Below are 20670 nucleotides of genomic sequence, written 5' to 3'. Positions count from 1 at the left end.
CGAGCTATACCCCCAGCCCGATGTTTTAGTCTTTATTTTGAAACAGGGTTCCACTGAGTTGCAAAGGGCCTCACTAAGTAGCCGAGGCCGTCCACGAACCACGATCCTCCTGTCTCAGCCTCCCAAATGCTGGGATTACAAGCGTGCGCCACCACGCCCAGCTGCCAGGTCGGTTTTGACAAGCCTGCCAGTTGACGCCCGTTAGGAGTGAGAACCACTGGGGTGAACAGGAGAGGAGAGAGCTCTTTTTGCATCAGGGTGCAGGAAGCAGCCAGTTCCTCTTGAGATCCCATGAGCGTGAGGGGCCTGTGGGCACTTCCAGGGATAAAGTCTAGGAGACAATTGGCCTTAAAGGTCTCAGGCTTGAGAAACAGCTGGGCATCAGGTAAAGGGCTCAGCGGAAGCCCTGAAGGTTGAGGGTGGCGCATGAGGAGAGCCCTGAGTGTGATGGAGGCGCGACTCGATGGCCTTACCAGGCAGAGGACGCGCCCAGCAGGAGAGGGGCCTGGCCGAGGACACGCAAGGGGCCAGGAGGAGCAGATGGCACCTTTGTTTTGAACCATCTGGGTCCCATTGAGTGGCCTCTGCTTTCAGAGGGGAGCCCTGGGAAAGGGGGAGCAGTGGGAAGAAGAGGCTTCGTGGCAGAATGGCCCAAGTCACAGCAGCACCCAGAAGGGCGGGTGGCTGTCCTCCAAGCCGGGGAGAGAACGTGAGTCTGAAGGCTGCCCTCACCTCTGAGAAGGTGCCCTGTGATGGTGTGCCTGCCACGGGCTAGAGGCAGGTGTGGGAGAGGCAAGGAGAAGGCGGAGGGTTTCTGTTTTCCCTGTCCCTTGGCAGGCAGGCAGGCACCGAGCCAATGCAGTCCACAGAGAAGCTGAAGGGTGGGCAGTCCTGGGCCCTGGGCAAAGATGAGCCTTGAAATAGCGCCACAGTGGGAGACAGCCGGGGCCCGGCCGGATGTGGGTGCTGAGTCCAGGGGCGATGACAGGCAGACCTCTCAGTCAGAGCCAAGCTGGGAGAGGAGGAGTGGCTCAAGCACCAGTCCCGAGGCAGAGAGGGGCGGAGTGGCGGTGTAGAACTCGCACCTATGGGATTTGGGGCCTGCCTGGTGTGGAGCTAACTCCTGCTCCACCACCCACTCGCTAGGGGATGCGAACCCTCCTGTTTCTTATCTGCAAAACAGGAATATTAAAAACAATTTCCCGCGGTTATTGTGCGATCGTGCATAACGCCTAGCATGTAGCAAAGTACGCCAGAAGCAGTAAGTATGTTAACTTCCAGCCTCTGCTCTCGTGTTGATCTACAGCTTTGGGTTTGCACAGCCCTGTCCCCGCGGTGGCTCCATGAGGCCTCTGTGAATGCCTGAGGCCTGTGAGGAGAGGCGGCTCTGCCCGAGGCACGCGGCTAGAGCAGGGCAGGTTCAGGACAAGAGCCTGAGTGTCCCCGCTCCTGTGGCAGCGTTTCCAGAGAGCAGTGCGCTGCCTTGCCCACCACAGCATCTCACCACCGGCACTCAGTAAATGTTCACTGAACAAGTGTGTTAAAGGAGTGAATGGGAGCGAGCACGTATGCAGATGTGTGTGTGTGAATGAACGAGGGAGGGATGGGTGAGAGAGACTTCAGTGGTCTGCTTCTAAGTTACTCCTCAGCCTGTGGCCACGAGGGCCACGAGGCCACGCGCTCCGGCGTCCGGGGCCGCCCACCTGAGACCTGGCCATCTGAGCACTATTGTTTCCCCAGGAAAACAGTCTCAAGTCCGGGAAGGGGGCAGCTGCCATGATCCCAGGCCCTCAGACGGCGGCCACGGAAATCCGTTCTCTTTCTCCGGTAAGTGGGCAGGGCCAGCTCAGGCTAGGGGACTGAGCTGAGAGCCTGCGCATGGCCCACCTGTGGCCTGCAGCAAGTGCAGCGTGGGCCCAGAAGGTGCCCTGCTAAGTGCAGAGCTAGGAAACGGCATCATCTTCAGAAGCCCTTGCACTCCCTGGAGCCCTCTGGAGTCTCATCAGTCGCCCTCGCCCCTCCCCAGTCACATAAGCAGGGCACTGCAGTCTGGGGGTAAAGCCTTCTACATCCACCCTCCTTAGCCACCAGGAAGAGCAGTGCCCTCGGGGTCCAGAGGCCCGGATTCTGGGCCTGGATCTGGCCTGGCTGCCCCGCCCTCAACCCCAAGGCTTTCACTGTGAGGTCTCTTCCAGCTCTTTGGTTCTCTAAGTCAGTTTTTCTCAGCCTCTCGTCCCAGAGTGAGCATGCTCCTGGCTGAGACAGGATGGAGGACCAGGAAGGCTCCATCTCTACCTTGGACCCCTCGGTTCATTCTTGTAAGATTCTAGGAATCTCAGAGTCTAGGTGTTGTTAGGATTCTGAGCCTCAGAAACCTCAAGCTCTAGGAATCTCAGATTCTGGGGTTTGAGAATTTTATGAGTCTAGGATTCTAGTATTCTTGAGTACTTCATGGTTCAGAGGGTCTTGGTTTCCAAACCTCACCTTCAGGGGGCCCCTGCTTGCCCCTGGATGCCCCCTCTCCCGCCCACCCCTGATGAGCCTGGTGTCCTGACCTGATGCCCTGGGTGGGGGTGGTTATATTCTGCAGATCATCGGGAAAGATGTTCTCACCAGCACCTACGGCGCCACTGCGGAAACCCTCTCCACCTCCACCACCACCCATGTCACCAAAGTGAGTAGCAGCAGGCGCCTGGCCCAGCGGCTGCAGGAGGGAAGGTCACTACTGTGGCTTGGCTTCGGCTTCTCAACCTGTAAGGTGGACACAGGAGGCCCGTGGCACTGCCAGTTCCTAGAGGACTGCGGGCGTTGCCCTCACTCTGTCATCCCAGGCCGGGGCCCTGTCCTCAGTGTTGACAGCCGCACTGGGGGATGAGACCCTCTCTTTCAAAGTCACCGGGAACCACGGCGTGCGCACCTTGTACATAGACCTTAAGTGCTGGAGGAATTTAGAGGGTGCTGAGGAGGAGGCTCCTCGAGAACGCGAAGAGCTTCCTAGAAGAAGCAGTGTGAGCAGGGTCCTGGGATGCCAGGCAGGACACCTGAGGGGGGAGAAGACAGTCGCAGGCGCTCTAAGCAAAGCAAAAGATGGAGGAGAGAGCCAGGCTTGATAGTGCGTGCTTGTAATTCCAGTACTTGGGAGGCTGAGACAGGAGGATCACAGATGCACGGCTAGCCTCAGCTACAGGAGGTGAGGCCCTCCGCAACTCAGTGAGACCCTGTTTCAAAATAAAGAATAAGAAATAGGATTGGGGGTGTAGCTCAGAGGTAGAATGCCCCTGGGTTCCATCCCCAGTACCACACACACACACACACACACACACACACACACACACACACGAAAGAAAAATAAGATGGAGGAGAAACTGCGGTGTTTGCTTACTGGTTCACGAGCATCAGTCTCACGCTGGCCTCTTGTCTGGGGCTGCTGTGTAGCAAGGTGCCTCTGTGGGAAACGGGAGGCAGCACTTAGCACATGGAACTGGGAAGCTGGTTGGATTGGGGGCAGCAGACAGGAACCAGGACAGATCTGACCACGGGAGAGCCAAGTCCCCGGGTAATTAAGCTACAAAGGTTCATAAGCTGACCAGCGACCCAATGAAAACAGGCTTAAGGAGAGGCTGCTAGGTCCATCAGGAGGTGCCAACAGATGGAAAAGGAAGGAGAGTTAAGGAGAGAGCCTGCCACGAGCTCAGGCCTGCAGGTGAGGGCCGGGCCAGCTGGGAGTTGGAGTGGAGAGGAGAGAAGGGCCAGAGGAGAGAGGTGTTCCTGGGGTATCACCTGCGGGCTGTGAGGACAGAGTGCTGGGGACAGGCCAGCTAGAAGCCACACTCACATGGCTAGAAGGAAGGCAGGAGGGGCCCAGGAAGGCCTGGAGGAGCCAGGCTGAGCCCAAGTGGTTGAGTTGCGGTCCTGCTGAGCCACTGAAGAAGTTGATGACATTACTGCCCTGCCCTGGCCTGCTCCCACGCAGGACTCAGTTTTTTGTTACATTTCCAAAAAGAATCTTTGCACGAAAGCATCAGTGAGCAGTGCCAGCTGCTCCGCCAGCTCTAAGGGAAGGTTTTACATCACATGCCTCAGAGCAGATGGACCCTCTTGGTCCTGCCTGACTCCAGCTGGGACTTCTCCCAGCCACACCCTCCCTTAAAGTGCCCCAGGCCCTGGAGGTCACGAGTGTCATCTGTACAGTCTTCTCTGTAGCACTGTTTGAAGTCATTTAGGGTAGAACCACGTCGCCATTCACATTTCATTCATGTGTCCATCCAACAAGTCTGCATTCAGCGCTGCCCTGGTCGGTGGGCAAGACACTGGGGAGGAGGAGATGTGGACGAACAAAACACAGGCTTGGCCCCGAAGCGCCCGCAGCCTGGCGAGGCGAGCAGGGCCTTTGCACACCTAAGATCAGCACAGCCAGAAAGGTCAGAACCGGGAGACACGCGTACAGACTCAGCCCAGGGCCTTGAGGCACTGCTGGCCAGCGTCAGGGCGGCAGCATCCGCACTGGGCTTGGAACACCCCGATGGGGCAGCTCAGGAGTTGGGCAGCGGCGGCCGCCAGGCAGTATCTACAGTCTCAAGTCGCAAAACTAGAAAAAGAAGAGGTGGAGGAAGCCAGGAGAGAAGGAACTGTTGGTTCTCGCCTGTCCTTGAGAGGTGCTTGGGTAGCTCCCCTGTCTCTGCTGCTGCCCCAGAAGACCAAAGAGTGGCCTCACCTCCTCCCCCTCTCTTCCCCTTCTCCTCCCCCCTCTCCAGACTGTGAAGGGAGGGTTTTCCGAGACGAGGATCGAGAAGCGAATCATCATTACTGGGGATGAAGACGTCGATCAAGACCAGGTATGGGGGGTAGGGAACCAGTGGCATTGCCTGGGCAGAGAAAACACCCGTTTCTTGCTAGCCCTTCTAGACAAGGAGCTCTCAAGGAAGGGGTATCGAATGAGAACCAGAAGGGGCCGGGAAATCGGGCCGGGAAATAGAGCAACCCTTTCCCTCTAACCATTTAACTCTGCCCCTCCCTGGACCTCAGTTTCCCCAACTGTGCACTCAGGACTTGTATTCTCCAGTGTCTCATGCTCAGCATCTTATGGTGCCTCGCTTTGCTCTCCCGCCCACCAGGCCTTGGCACTGGCCATCAAGGAGGCCAAGCTACAGCATCCTGACATGCTGGTAACCAAAGCTGTCGTATACAGAGAAACAGACCCATCCCCGGAGGAGAGGGACAAGAAGCCGCAGGTATGGCTCTGAGGCGCAGCAGCCACCGGAGGAGGAGGCAGGAGCAAGATCCTTGGGTCCTTCCCACCTGTGAGCCCACATGGCTGGGCCCTGGCACATTTTCACCCTTCCCTCGCCTGCTCGGTTCACAGCTGGATGGGGCGAGAGAGGCTGCTCCCCCAGATTCCGGTGAAAGGGAGAGGGAGAGGTTTCTCCTTGCTTTCTTGGTTTCTTTGGGGTTTCTAACCCAAACATAGAGGAGTGAGCCCAGAAGTGGTAAGAGAAGGGGGCAGAGGGTTGACACTGGGGCTGAGGGGGGCAGGTGGAGGCACATATGACTCACGGGAAGGCAGAAAAAGTCCTACCAGCCCAGTGCCACGTTCCTGTCCCAAGACTCTGTCTTTACCACAACTAACTGGGTATTTCTAAGAGGATGTGACACCAAAAGCCCTCACCCCACCTGCATTGTTTGACTGCAAAGCTTTGACTTCGGAGCCCTCCCAGGGCCAGATTCTTAGGGGCCCTGTATTCTCTTGTTTTGTGGTAAGCTATCAATGCCTTGTCAGTAGGAATGGGATTGTGTTGGTGCACGCAGGGCTTCTAGCAGCCTAGAATGGGAAGCAATTTCTCTGGTCCCTCTGGAAACTTAACTGAATTGTATCAGATCTTAAAACAAAACCTCACAGGTGTTGAGCTGAGTGAAATAAGCTAGTTACGGAAAGTACGTGTTGTATGATTCCATTCCATTTTTGAACTTCCATTGGAAGTTCAAAAACAGGAAAAACTTCGATCCTCGTGATGATAAAAGACAGGATCGTGTTACTTCTGGGCTGTGTCTTTACAGTGAGGAGCTGCCAGGGAACCCCTGGGTGCCAGAACTGTGTCTCCAGCTGGGTGGGTTACGAGATGTCGAGCTCTTATTCACATTTCAATTTATGCACTTTATACACATCTGAGAGAGGAGGAACACAGATTCAAGGCCGGTACACAGTGGCTCACTGAGACCCAGGGACCTGGCTTTGTAGCCGTGCTACTGGCCAGGGTGTGCCCACAGTTTCTTCCCTTTGAGGACTCAGTTTCCTCATTTTCTCAGTGAGGAGCCGGAGCAAGCCCACCCAGTGGTTTCCTCTGCTGTGCCCCTTCCCGGCACGGCTGCCCTGTGTTTCATGTCTTCTCTCCATTCCCTCGTCCCTCTCACCTTCCCCAGCACACCCATGCCTTCCAGGTTCTCTGGCTATTTGGAGCTCCCTTCCCTGGCGCCACCTCGGCCCACCCCAGCGCTTTGCAGCGTCCACCCAGCGCCTCCCTGCTCCCTCTGCTGTCTCAGTCCCTCCTCTTCAGTTCTTTCTTTGATGCCATTGCCCCCGCACCACCATGCATCTCTCTTTCCTCTGGATCATTCTGTAAAGGTCACTGTGTTTATGTTGCCCCAGAAAGCCAGAAGTTTCTTCTTTGCCTTTTCCACCCACATGCTTTTACCATGACTTATTGCCAAGTAGGAGCCATCCCTGATTCTTAGGAGAGTCACACCCACTAATTCTGGGGTGAGCTCTCTGAAGCAGAAAAATCTCCCTGAAGGGGTTTCAAAAAAAGTCCCCAGTACTAGGAGGCTGAGACAGGAAGATAGCAGGCCTAAGACCAGCCTTAGTAAGCAACCTAGTGAGAACTTGTTTCAAAACAAAAAATAAAGGGTTGGAGGTGTAGCTCAAAGGTTGAATGCCCCTGCTTTCAACCTCCAGTGCTCCGGCACACTCAGGCTTAGTGGATAGATGCGTCTTGGAACCCAGTGAAGAGCTCGGTCATTCTACACTCCTACTTTAGAATCTCAAGCCCTGCCCTCTATTAGCTCTGTGACCTCGAGCAGGTCACTTAATCTTCTCAGACTGTGTTTAGCTATCAGCCAAATGACCATGGCCGTCATAGTAGAGCCAGTTGCTGTTGTTTCTGGAGCGTTTGCACAGCTCCAGGCACCAGGCTCTGCACTTGACATAGTACTGTTATCTGCTCATTCATTTAGCAAATGAGGAAACTGAGACTCAGACACATTAGGTGGCTGCCTCACCATCGTGGAGCTGGAATGTGGTCGATTGGCTGCATGAAACTGAATCCATTAGACTCCAAGTAAAGACAGAATATTTGTAGTCCTGGCTAAATATTTCATAGAACTATAAGAAGAAGTTTCTATTTCACAGAAAGATAGGAAGAAACTGGGCGTGGTGGTAGCACACTGTAATCCCAGCACTTGGGAGGCTGCGACAGGAGGATTGTAGGTTTGAAGACAGCTTCAACAAGTAGTGAGACTCTCATCAACTTAGCAAGACTGTTTCAAAATAAAAATAAAATAGAGCTGGGGTGTAGCTTGGAGATAAAATGTCTCTGGGTTCAACCCCCAGTAACTCAGTAATGAATACACACACACACACACACACACACACACACACACACACACGTAGAATGATTGTGAGCTGACCTCAGTGTTAAAGGTTGTTTTTTGTTTGTTTGTTTTGTGTTTTTTTGTTGTTGTTTTGGTGGTACTGGGGATCCTGGAAGCCCTTCTACCTCCGGGCTACACTCCCAGACCTCTTTTTTACATTTTTATTTGGAAGCGGGCCTCCTAAGCCAGCACGCGCGGCTGGCTTTGAACCTGCGTGATCCTCCTGTCTCTGCCTCCCAAGCGCGGGGATTACAAGCATGCGCCACCACGCCCGGCTTAAAGGTTGTTTTAACACTATTTCAGGCAGAAGTAAAAGATACCCTTTCCCTAGAAACAATGAGCAAACACAGTGGACTCTGGAGTCAGGCTCAGGTTGGGGCAGTTCTCAGTTGCCACGCACAAGCCGTGTGGCCTTGGACAAGTCACTCTCTGGGCCACAGTAGTGAGCATATGGTAAGGGATACCTCAAACAACTTCTTGGTCTGTATTTAAAGGTGAGTGGCAGGCCTGGGATGGTGGTGCACGCTTGTAATCCTAGCATTCAGGAGGCGGAGACTGGAGGATCACGGTTCTTGGACAGTCTCAGCTACTTAGTGAGGCCCCTTGCAACTCAGTGAGACTCTGTTTCAAAAATAAAGAGTAAAGCCAGGCGTGGTGGCGCACGCTTGTAATCCCCGTGCTTGGGAGGCAGAGACAGGAGGATCACGCTGGTTCGGAGCCAGCCTTGCTGGCTTAAGAGACCCTATTTCCACATAAAAAAGTTAAAAAAAAATAGGTCTGGGAGTGTAGCTCGTGGGAGTGTATCCCGGAGGTAGAAGGGCTTCCAGGAATCCCAGTACCACCAAAAAAAAAAAAAAAAAGAGTAAAAAATTAGGTCTAGGGGTGTCGCTCAGAGGTAGAATGCCCCTGGATTCCATCCCCAGTACCGTAAATAAATAAATAAATAAATAAATAAATAAATAAGGTGAGTGACAGCCAGGCGTGGTGGTACACATCTGTAATCCCAGGACTTGGGAGGCAGAGACAGGAGGATCACAGGTTTGAGGACAACCTCAACAACCTAGTAAGACCCTGTTTCAGAATAAAAAATAAAATAGAGCTGGGGGTATAGCTTGGAGGGAGAACATGCATGGTTCAATCCCCAACACCCAAATAAATAAGTAAACAAATAAATAACCAAGGTGACAAAAGTTACTAATTTCCCTCATCTTCTTCCTTTTGCACCCCACCTGCCCGGCCTCCGGCTCCCAGGACTCCTGACCTCTGTGCAGAGATGCTGGCACTCTGGTCCAACCCAAGCCAGAGAACCGTCAAGAAGGGGCCTTCATTCTGGATTCTCCGACACCAACACCGATGTCCCAGCTGCAACGTACTGTCACTGATGAGAGACTGGGAAGGGAAAAGCATATATATATATATAGATATATAGAGATATAGATATATATACAGGAAACACCGCGTCCTTGCACTGCTGCTGGGGCTGGCGGAGCAGTCGGCCGACAGCAACAACAAACATTTCCAACAGCCTACATTTCCTTTGCAGACAAATCAAGTAATTGGTGGGATTTTTCAGGAAAAAAAAAAAAATGATGACAACCATAATCCCTCGCTTCCCCATCTCCCCTGCCGGACCACAAAAGCAAGCCAAACCACGATGATTGTAGAAGTGCCGTTCCACCCTGGATGTGCACAGTCCAGTTAGCGGGTGAGCACCCCTTCTGTTCTCCAGCATCTGTTGCTTCCGCAAGTGCAAAGGAAAACGACCGCGCGGCCAAGCAAGAGAAGTCGCAGCAGCAAGACACGCACAGTCAACCATTTTTTAAGAAAGGAAAGAAGGAAGGAAGGAAAGGAGGAAAGGAGGGAGGGAGGGAGGGAGGGAGGAAGCTCCCACTTGGAAAGGGAGAGGAGGGACACTGGACCATGACTTTCTAGGTCTTGACACTGGGCTGCAGAATCCACCTTCTTTTCTCCCGCCTCCCTCCCCCTCAGCTCTCCGTCTGGCCCTCGGCTCCCTCTGCCCTCCCCTGCCCCCGCCCTCTCTGTGCCCTGGCCCTGCTGAGGGCCGCTGCAGATGACTCATCTGACACAGGAAAAAGAAGAGGAAAGAAAGCAAGAACCGAAAATGAAGCCGCGGGAAGGGAAGTAGACACTGTTTTCTGGTTTCTTATGACGAAAGTGCAGCTCGTAGGAGATTTGTCTGGATGTGCTTTTAAGTTATGTATATTACATATAACAAGAAACAAATATTAAAATAAACAGTGCTGGTAAGTATGAAGCTGACATTTTAAAATTATAATTATCAGACTGTGATTGATGTATCCCAAGGTTCCTAGATCTTGCTGAACTGGCCCAGCTGAGGAGACTGGACTCTGGGTGTGGCTGGCTCCCAGTAGGGGCTGATGGGTTCAGTGTAGTAATATACTGTGTGTGGTGTTTGTAATTGGGTGATTGGTGGGGAGAGTGGGGGCCCCTGGTGGAGAGGTGGGGGTTCGGCAAGAAGGAAGCAACACAGCGTTCCGAACCTGCTAGTCCAAGATGCCTTCTCCCCCAGTGGCAGCCAGGCGGGGCCTTCTCTGTGCTCAGACCCGGGCCGGAGTCAGGCCTCTGCTGCTAGGTCCCCTAGCTCAGTCCTCCTACCTCCCTGGGGGCCTGCCTTGGTTTTTAGTCCTCGCTTCCTTTGTTTTGCTGTTATCATCTGCCATGTCTTGCCTTCCCTGACCACACTGTAGTGGGTGCTTTGTACCTGAAGGCAGCTGGTACCCTGGCCAAGGGAGAAGATGGTGGCTCTCTGAATATGCCAGCACAGCCTTCTCCTCCCCTTCTATTTTCTTCTTCTGGGCTAAAGTAGCCATGCTGAAGAGACTGTGAACACAGGACAGGTCCTGAGAAGTCCAAACTGTTTCCAAAGGCCTCAACCTGTCCCAGGACAGTGGAGAGGAGTGGTGGTAAGGCCCTGGCTTGGGAACCCTCCCCAGCAGTCAGCTTCTGAGCCCTGACCTGTGCCCTTGAGGTCCCAGAAACTGCCTTGAGGCCACAGGAGTCCTCAGAGGAAGCCTGCGACGAGCTGGGCATTGCCCTCGGCGCCCGGGGGCTTCCTTAGGCTCACCTGCCTCAGCCTACTTCCCTGAGCTCAGGGCAGATCCCTTTCTGAGGGAAATGTTCCCACTTTTAATTTCTCAGTCCCATTTCACCTCCTAGTCCTGCTTCGAAAGTCGTCGATTAATTCATTCAACAAATATTTATTGAGTTCTTACTTGTGCCAGGCACTGTTCTAAGGCTGAAGGAGGAAGCGCAAAGAAAGAGGAGGGACCTGGAAAGCCCCTTTGGTCATCCTATGCCCCAGCCACGGCTGGCCACCTCTGAGCATCTCCCTCTTCTCCCCACCCCCTGGACGTCCTCCGGGGTGTGCCCCGCTGGACCCAGCCTAGATGCATCCCTTGGCTCGCTTCTCAGCTCCCCCGTGACCTACCCCTTAGCAACTTAGCTGGTGCTCACCTGAAGCAGGGCAAGAAACTGGAGTAGCTGTGGGTAGGTGGGAAGCAGGGACGCTCTCGGATGGCTGAACCAGTCACCTCCCCGGCACAGTGGCCATCCGCCCACTTTCTGTGCAGGTGAAGAGCCACAGAACCGTCTTCCTGCCCTTCTCAACCTGAGAGCTTCCATTCTTTTGGGCCAAGAGCTGAAATGGCTCCATCCTTTCTGACACTCGGCTCAGGCTGAGTCTTGGCAGGACCCAGGCACCCTGAGCATACCCTGCACACCTCAAGGGGAGGATTTTCTCCTGGGTTCTGCACCTGCTTACAGACCTTGGGTGTGTGGCTTCGGAGCAGAGATGAAGTGAATGGGCTTAGCTGTGGCCACCAGAGCTTGGGGAGCCCGCCCCATGGACGTTCTGACCTTCCTTCCACAGCGGGGCAGGCAGGGCCACCAGAGAGGAGGGGTCTGCAAAGCTGAACTCTAGGGCGCCGCCTGCCTCCTCTCCATAGAGAATAGAGACGTTTGTCTTGTCTGTCTTCAATCTATTTTCCCCCTTTCTGTTTTATACTTCTCATCCTCTCTGCTGCCTCTCCACCCAGAAGGCCGGGTAGCATAGTGGGAAAAGTCCCGGAGGGCAGTCAGAATCCCAGTTGGCCAGCCTGGCTCAGCCCCTAACTCACCATCTGACATTAGGGCAGTCTCATCTCCCCCTTGGGGCCTCAGTTTCTCCACTTGCAAAACAAGCAGGAGGTACTAGATGCTCTCCAGGTCGCCCCCACCCCGCTGTCACGCAAATCTTTATTTTCTCTTATCTTGCTTTCTCTGGCTTTTTTCCATTAGAGGGTACAGGAAGTGCCAGGACCTGTTTCAGTTTTTGAATCCTGCAAGCACATTCCAAGACTGGTCTGCGATTGCATGAGCAACGTCATTCTAAATCCTCTTTTTTTCTTTTTAAATTTCAAAAGCACCTTACCGACCAACTGCAATGCTGTCCTGTTCCTTTTTACCCCTTCTCCTCTCGTCCCCATCCCCCCCACCTCAGTGCTCTGTGCTGTATGCGTGTGCTCTCTGTTCTTGTATACTCAATAAAAGTGAAATAAATGTGTTTGATGCTGAACCACAGATTTCCTTGTCCTCCCTCTCTCCTTTTCTCTGATCTTGGCACCGATACAAATTGGTATTGAGGGAAGAACTAAAACTGAAATGGAGCCATCCCAAGGTGGAACACTTCCATTCGACAAGTGTTTGGCGCTCCCAGTATGGTCCAGGCCTGGGCTTAGGCTCTCCAGTTGTGATGGCAAACAAAGCAGAGACCTTGCCATACAATAGCTCGCAGGCTTGGGAGGAAACAGACACCAAAAGAGGTAACCAGTTCCAGACAGCTAGGGGTGACTGACATGGAGGGGAAGGCACGTCACTGAAGGAGAGCACTTTATTTTTTTATTCTTATTTTTTAATTATTTTTGTGCTGCTAAGGATTGAACCCAATGGCATTCTACCTCCTGGCTACAGCCTCAGCCCTATTTCATTTTTTATTTGGAAAGAGTCTCGTTAAGTTGATGTAAGGGTGGCCTCGAACTTGGAATCCACAGGCTTGTGCCACCACACCTGGCAGGAGGTCACTTTATTTATTTTTTGTGTGGTACTGGGGTTCCTGGAAGCCCTTCTACCTCCGGGCTACACTCCCAGACCTATTTTTACATTTTTATTTGGAAACAGGGTCTCCTAAGCCAGCGTGCGCGGCTGGCTTCGAACCTGCGCGATCCTCCTGTCTCAGCCTCCCAAGCGCGGGGATTACAAACGTGCGCCACCACGCCCGGCAGGAGGTCACTTTAAACAAGATGGCCAGGGCGCGGCGTGTGCTTCAGCGGTGGGGAGCATGCTTAGCGTGTGCGCGGCCCTCGATCAGTCCTCAGCATCAGAGAAAAACACAAACAGGTGGTCGGCCAGGGCCTCACTGAAGAGGTGATTTTGAGACAAATGAAAAGAAGGATTAATCACGAGGAGAACATAGAAAAGACCGTTCTAGACAAAACAGTGCAAGGGCCCCAAGACCTGGCTGGGGGGTGCAAGGTGTAGAGGAGCAGCAGGGTCCCTCCTTTTCCTGAAAGAAGAGTACCTCGGCTGGGGTCTCCCCACGCCCCACCGTGGGAGCCTCCTGGTTAATGTATACGTCAGCCTGCAACTTCAGCCTGGCCCACAGCCTTCGTCTGTGTTCTGTAGCCTCCCATCACCTGTCCCGTTACTCACTTTCTTCAAATTGACTCATGGGGTGGGGGGAACAAGTATATTTAAAAAGGAAACATTATTCCATAAATGAAAAATTAGTGTCACTTGACAAAGAAAGGAGGTCCCCATAAATATAAATGTAAAACCATTAAAGTGAAAACTTGTAATCCATGTAAAATCTAAACTCATTCCTTGGACTGCCTGGGGTACATATACACAGCACACTTTCCATTTCTTCTATCCAGTGACTCGCCACAGGCCACCTTCCTGTCCTGCCCCAAATCTGACAAGTGACTCTTTCTTCCATGTATATGTATTTTTCAGAGTTGCAGGATATATGTATCATTCTAAATACTTTATTGGTGGTACTGGGGGTGGAACCCAGGGGCTTTTCTACCGCAGGGCTATACTCCCAGACCTATTTTATATTTTATTTGGAAACAGAGTCTCACTAAGTTGCTGAGAGCCTCACTCAGTAGCCGAGGCTAGCTTCGAACCTGTGCGATCCTCCTGTCTCAGCCTCCCAAGTGCGGGGATTACAAGCGTGCGTCACCACGCCCGGCTCATTCTAAATACTTTTAAAAACTTGTAACCTGAGCATTTTCTGTCATTTCTAGTGCTAAATACTATTTATTTTCTTGTAAAGGTAGTTAAATGATACAAAAGGCAATGTGGTAAAAAGTAATTCCCTTCTCCAGATCCCTGTCCATCGTCAAAGGCATCTGCTTGCACGGAGCCTCATGAGTCATTTCCTGAATTTTCCCTGTAGGTTTCCTTTAAAAATCTGTCACTGCTGAGGTTCTGGAATGGGACCTGGTTTGAAAATAGTACTATACCTCCTGGGTCTGTGCCTCTGTATCACATAGATACAGGGCTAGCCTCTGCATTTGAGGAATAATTGGGGCTGGTTCATTTGGATCAGCATTTCTTTATTTTTTTTCTCTTCCTTTTTTTTGTGGTGGTGGGGATACAACTCAAAGGCATTCTGCCTTCAAGCTACACACCCCGAGCCCTATTTTACTTGGAAATAGGGCCTTACAAAATTGCTGAGAGCCTCACTAAGTTGCGGAGACTACCTTCAAACCTGTGGTCTGCCTGCCTCAGCCTCCCAAGTACTGGGATTATAGGCATATGCCACCATGCCCAGCTAGATTAGCATTTCTTAACTGGGGAGGGAAAGAAGACGATCCCCCTCCCCCCACGTAGCAATGTCTGAAGACATTTTTGGCTGTCACAACTGAGCAGTGCTACTGACATCTAGAGGTTAGAGCCCTAGGATGCTGCTAAATATAGCACATTGTGTAGGCCTGGTGTCTATAGCAAAGAACTATCTGGCTCCAAATGTCAATAGTGCTAAGGCTGAGAAATCCTGGTTTGTATAGATATGCAACCTAAAAGTGGGATTCTGGGCCATCATCTGCAGCTTGTGCCCTGGAGTCACTGAGATGGTGGCGAGCCTGCTTGCACAGGGAGCTCTGACACCAGCCCATAGAGCTCAGCTGAGCTTCTTCATGCAGGAAATGGAACTGACAGTACAGGCTGCATGATCACAGAGGCTGCCTCTGGTTAATCCTGCAGCAGCTCATGGTGATTAACCATGACTACAGGGCCTGACCTGATCTGCAACCTTCTTCTAAGAAATGAATTTTGACTGAGATAGATTGGTGTGTCCAGCTGTCACTGAGGAAATGTCACAGACGAGCCAAGGAGCAAGCACACGTGGACAAAAAGAGCCAGTCAGATTCTGGTTTGCATCCTCGCTCTGCCACTTTCTGGCTGTGTAACCCTTCTCTGGACCTCCGCTTTCTCTTTTTCAGATTGGGAATACAGATTCCTATTTACCAGGGTTAATGTCATTAAATTAGACATTAGATTAGGTTAATGTCATTAGATTAGAAACAATATCCCAATGGCTTGCCTTACAGATTTGGGTGTTGTCCACCCAGCCCTCACATCACATAGGTGAATTTCTTGCAATAAATTACTTAATATCTATTTTCATTGACCCTGCTTCTTTGGTGGGTCCCTTACTGATAACCACCTGGCACAGGGGAAGGCCCACAAAGAGAGGCTGTTTATTAATAACATATTATATACTGTCATTAATTAATGCATAATGCACTGAGATGGCTTCGTGGTGGATTACAGGGAAGCAGTGCAGGGCAAGACTGGCAGGTTCCCTTCCTCAGGCCTGGGAGACACTGGGTGATCACAACCAGAGGAACTGAAGTGGCCTCCTCCTCCTCCCCCTCCTCCTCCTCCTCCTCCTCCTCCTCCTCCTCCTCCTCCTCCTCCTCCTCCTCCTCCGCTGCTGCTACTGTTTTCTCTGGGGGTGGGGGTTCCTGAGGCTCTTGCTTAGGGCTGAGTGACTTGGCTGAGCACCTGTTTGGGTGCTGGATAGCCATAACATGCACGGTGCTTTAGTAACCATGACTGCTTGAGACCAAAGGACTATTAATGATAGTTGTTATCCACAACTCAGGAGGTAAAACGAAAAACTTATCCAGGCGTGCTGGCACACGCCTATAATCCCAGTACTTGAGAGGCTGAGTCAGGAGAATAGCAGGCTCGAGGAGTAGAGAGACTCACCAACGTAGGGAGACCTTATTTCCAAATAAAAAGAAAGTGGAGCTGGGGGTGTATCTCGGAGGTAGAATGCCCCCGCGGTAAGCAAGCAAGGAAATAAACAAGCAAACAAACAAAGCAAACAAAACAACCCCAAAATCTTAACAGTTGTAAAAAGCAACGTTCGATAGGACGGAACCTGACGGCACGGACCGTTTCTCGCGCAACCAAAGGTTCCGCGGGATCGCTTTCTCGGTAGCGCTCACCCAACGCCAAAGAGCGGCGGACTTCCGGTGCGTTTCCGTGGTGCCGGATCGCGAGTTGAGCGGGTCAGTGTGGCGGCTCGAACCCCTTTTCCTACTCTGGTTTTGTGTGTGGGGCCAAGCTGCCCCCTTTCTCGGCTCGGAATCGTGGCAAACTAAGCGCGTGTGGCCGAGGCTGCCGCTCTTGGGTCTGGGGCCGGTCGTGGGACGCTGGTACCTCTGAAGGCCTGTCTGAGAAAACGCCTCCAGGCTTCCCGGGGCGCACGGACTAACTTCTCGCCTTAACTTCAGAGCTCGGGGGCTGGAGACCTTACCTGCACTTGACCAGATTCTGCCCGACTCAGCGTATCTTAGGTAAGGTCTTCTCCCGAGACGAGCCTTTGTTTATAGTGTACAATATGGATATTATGAGCCGGGCGTGGTGGCGCATGCTTGTAATCCCAGCATTTGGGAGTCTGAAACAGAAGGATCGCGGTTCGCGGACAGCCGCAACTACTTAGTGAGGCCCCCTGCAACTCAGTGAGACCCTGATTCAAAATAAAGAATAAAAAATAGGGCTGGGGTGTAGCTTGGAGGTAGAATGCCCCTGGGTTCCATCCCCAGTACCGTAAAAAAAAAAAAAAAAAAAAAAAAAAAAGGATATTTTTATTAAATAAATGCTTATTAAGCGTCTGGTGTGTGCTAGAGTTACAAAAAGACACAAGACTCTTGGAATGACAGCCCTTAATCACCATGCAAAATTACAATCGTATGATCAAAATGAAAATGTAAATCGAGTATTATGATGGGATACTTGACTTACCCCAGCCTGAAGGAAGCCGAACCAATGAGGTGAATTTTGAGCTGGGATCAGGAAAAATGATTTGACAAAGTGTGATGGGAAGAGTTTTCTCCCATTTGAGGACCTGAAAGAGGCCAGTGTGGGTTGGAACAGAACTTGTCAAGGAGCATGATATGAAAAAAGTTGGAGGGGTTGCCAAGGGCCAGCCAGACCATGCAGGCTTTGGAGGTCATAGTATAAATATCGATTTCTCTAGGGCTACCTGGGAAGCCACTCTGGGCTAAGTGTGGATGCTGGTAATATGGTGGGCATTCTGAAAAGGTTACTCTGGCTGTTTAATAGAGAATGGATTGAGGGGCAGGCACTCTCTGGATGAGGGATGGTGATGTTTTGAATTAGGGAAGAGAGTTGACAGATGTGGAGATACTGGATAGATGTGACTGCCAGCATTCCAGGACAGTGAGCAACTCACAGAGCTGTAGGTGAAGCAGATTGATGCGCTCAAGGGTTATGTGCACATTCAGCAGCCCTGTCCCAGCCTGTCCTTTGTGCTTTACCGTGTCCCAGTTGCTGGAGATAGAGTGAAGAGAATGAAAGAAATGTTATCAAGAAGGAGTACACAGAGCCGGGCGCGGTGGCGCACACTTGTAATCCCAGCATTCGGGAGGCTGAGACCAGAGGATCGCAGTTCACAGACAGCCTCAGCTACTTAGTGAGGTCCTCTGCAACTCAGTGAGACCCTGTTTCAAAATGAAGAATAAAAAATCGGGCAGGAGGTGTAGCTCGGAGGTCAAATGCCTCTGGGTTCCATCCCCAGACCCGCAAAAAAAAAAAAAAAAAAAAAAAAATATGGTTGGGGTGTAGCTTGGAGGTAGAATGCCCCTGGGTTCAATCCCTAGTACCACAGGGGTGGGGGGGGGGAGGAGTACACAGATGCCACAAGGGAAGATAGTTAATCAATGAGCAGTTATTGCAAATGGAATTTCTGTTCATTTAGCAAATGCTAAATACTTTATGAGTTCCAGATTACAGTTAGGAAGGTGAAGATATAAGTACTTAAGAGCTTTTAAACTTTTTCTGGGGAAGGAGAACTACTGGGAACGAACTCAGGAGCATTCTACCTCCAAGCTGCACCCCCCAGCCCTATTTTATTTCTTGTTTACTTTTATTAAAACAGGGCTTCAGCAGGGCAGGGCTTAGTGCAGGCTATAATCCCAGTACTTAGGAGGCTGAGACTAGAGGATTGCAGGTTTGAAGCTAGCCTCAGCAACTCATGAGGCTCTTGGCAATTTAGTGAGACCTTGTTTCAAAATAAAAAATGAAATAGGGCTGGGGATATAGCTCAGATGTAAAAAGCCCCTGGGTTCAATCCTCAGTACCACAAATAAATAACAGGCCTCACTAAATTGCTGAGGGTTTAAGTTGTTGAGTCTGGCTGGCCTCAAATCTGTGATTCTCCTGTCTTAGCCTCCTAAGTACTGGGATTACAGGTATACACCACCATGCCTGGCTTCAAATATTTTTGACTGTGACCTATAGTATAAATACATTTATGTGCATCCAAACACATTCAGTATAACACTTGATTTTACTACTTGTGGTGTCTTCTGAGATTTTTTTTAATTCTACCCTTTTCACTTTAAAAAAGTAATGCTGGTCACAACCTTCTAAATTGATTTCTTTCCCCATTATAGGTTGTGACTTACAATTTGAAAAAAATAAAGTGTTGATTCAGAATGAGAGACATTTGTTATTGTTTGAGGGTTAAGACAATAAATATGCTGACTTTTTTTTTTTTTTTTTTTTGGTGGTACTGGGGTTCCTGGAAACCCTTGTACCTCCGGGCTACACTCCCAGACCTATTTTTATACTTTTTTATCTTTAGAAACAGGGTCTTTTAAGCCAGCACGGCTGGCTTCGAACCTGTGCGATCCTTCTATCTCCGCCTCCCAAGAGCTGGGATTACAAGCGTGCACCACCACACCCGGCTATGCTGACATTTTTTGAAAAGGAATTGGTCTTTCCACACTGCTTTATTTGTTTAAAATAAAAAGAGAGCTAGAAGCCGGGCATGGTGGTGCATGCTTGTAATCCCAGCATTCAGGAGGCTGAGACAGGAGGATCGCAGTTCGCGGACAACCTCAGCTACTTAGTGAGGCCCTCTGCAAATTGGTGAGATCCAGTTTCAAAAATTAAAGAATAGCCGGGTGTGGTGGCGCACGCTTGTAATCCCCACGCTTGAGAGGCAGAGACAGGAGGATCGCGCTGGTGCGTAACCAGCCTTGCTGGCTTAAGAGACCCTGTTTCCAAATTTAAAAAATATAAAAATAGGTCTGGGAGTGTAGCCCGGAGGCAGAAGGGTTTCCAGGAACCCCAGTACCCCCAAATTAATTAATTAATTAAAAATTAAAGAATAAAACTAGGACAGGGGGTGTTGCTTGGAGGTCAAATGCCTCTGGGTTCCATCCCCAGACTTTCTCTCAAAAAAAAAGAGCTGGATGTGGTGGTATGCACTTGTAATTCCAGTACTTGGGAGGCTGAGACAAGAGAATCACAGGTTCAAAGCCAGCCTCAGCAACTTAACGAGACCCTCTTTCCAAGTAAAAACCAAAATCAGGCTGGAGCTATAACTAGGAGGTAATGCCTCTGAGTTCAGTTCCAAGTACCACACATAAATAAATAAACAAGAGCAAATGGAATTAAACAAGCAGTTGGTTTTTATGTTTGTAAAATTTTGTCCCTCTGGCTAGACTAGAAGCGTCTGGAGTGCAATAATTGTCTTTCCCCTGGGTATTTTGGGGTCCAGCAAACATCCTAGCATATTGCAGGCATTCAGTGGGTATTTGGCAAATTGAGTAGATAGGTGACTTAGGACTAGAAGGTGAAATAGTTGATTGTTTAGTTCATGTTGGAAGCATTCTTACAAATCACAGAGGCACTATCTGCCTACAGATATTTTTTTTTTTTTTTTTTTTTTTTTAGCAGTGTGTCCTCGGGCAAATTCCAGGGTAGGCAAAATAAGTGTTCTAAGTTTTCTCCTAAATACATATCCTAGGCCCCTCCTCCCACTTAAATCCATTTTGGATGAATGGTCCAGAGAAGCCATTCGTTGTGGCTATTTGGGAAGTTGCTTCACTCTCTGGAGTTCAGGGCTTGTTTTGTTTTGTTTTGTTTTGTTTTGCGGTACTAGGGATTGAACCCAGGGGCATTCTACCTCTGAGCTACACCCCTAACCCTGTTTTTTTTTTTTTTTTTTTGGTGGTACTGGGGTGGAATCCAGAGGCTTTCTACCTCCGGGCTATACTCCCAGACCTGTTTTATATTTTTTATTTGGAAACAGGGTCTCACTAAGTAGCTGAGGCTGGCTTTGAACCTGTGCGATCCTCCTGTCTCAGCCTCCCAAGCGCAGGGATTACAAGTGTGAGCCACCACGCCCGGCTAACCCTATTTTTTTATTCTTTATTTTGAAACAAAGCCTCACTAAGTTGTGGAAGGCTTCACTAAGAAGTAGCTGAGGCTGCCCTCAAACCTGTAAGTACTGGGATTACAAGCATATGCCACCACACTTGGCTCCTCTTCTCTTTACTTACTGGAAAAAACTCTGCTGAGCCAGGTGTGGTGTTGGCACATGCCTGTAATTCCAGTAATTGGGAGGCTGAGACAGGAGGATGAAAGGCTTAAGACTAGCCTCAGAAATGTGAGACCCTGTTT

General features: G+C 50.7%; 1 protein-coding gene across 1 annotated transcript in view; it reads left to right on the top strand.

Moving 5' to 3' along the window:
- The window catches only part of EPB41L1 (erythrocyte membrane protein band 4.1 like 1), a gene marked incomplete at both ends in the record, with an annotated part of 57831 nt that extends 41591 nt beyond the window's left edge, over positions 1-16240 (top strand). Inside the window, 5 exons of the mRNA XM_080716519.1 lie at positions 1741-1827; positions 2591-2674; positions 4755-4835; positions 5115-5231; positions 16175-16240. Of these exons, the coding sequence (XP_080572645.1) occupies positions 1741-1827; positions 2591-2674; positions 4755-4835; positions 5115-5231; positions 16175-16240 (435 nt within the window). The remainder of the gene's footprint in view (positions 1-1740; positions 1828-2590; positions 2675-4754; positions 4836-5114; positions 5232-16174) is intronic.
- Positions 16241-20670: the final 4430 nt, after the last annotated feature.

Source organism: Muscardinus avellanarius (assembly GCF_963383645.1).
Source record: "Muscardinus avellanarius genome assembly, chromosome: 19".
Classification (NCBI taxonomy): Eukaryota; Metazoa; Chordata; class Mammalia; order Rodentia; family Gliridae; genus Muscardinus; species Muscardinus avellanarius.
Note: the sequence above shows the minus strand (reverse complement) of the source record. Positions and strands in the feature narration are given on the sequence as shown.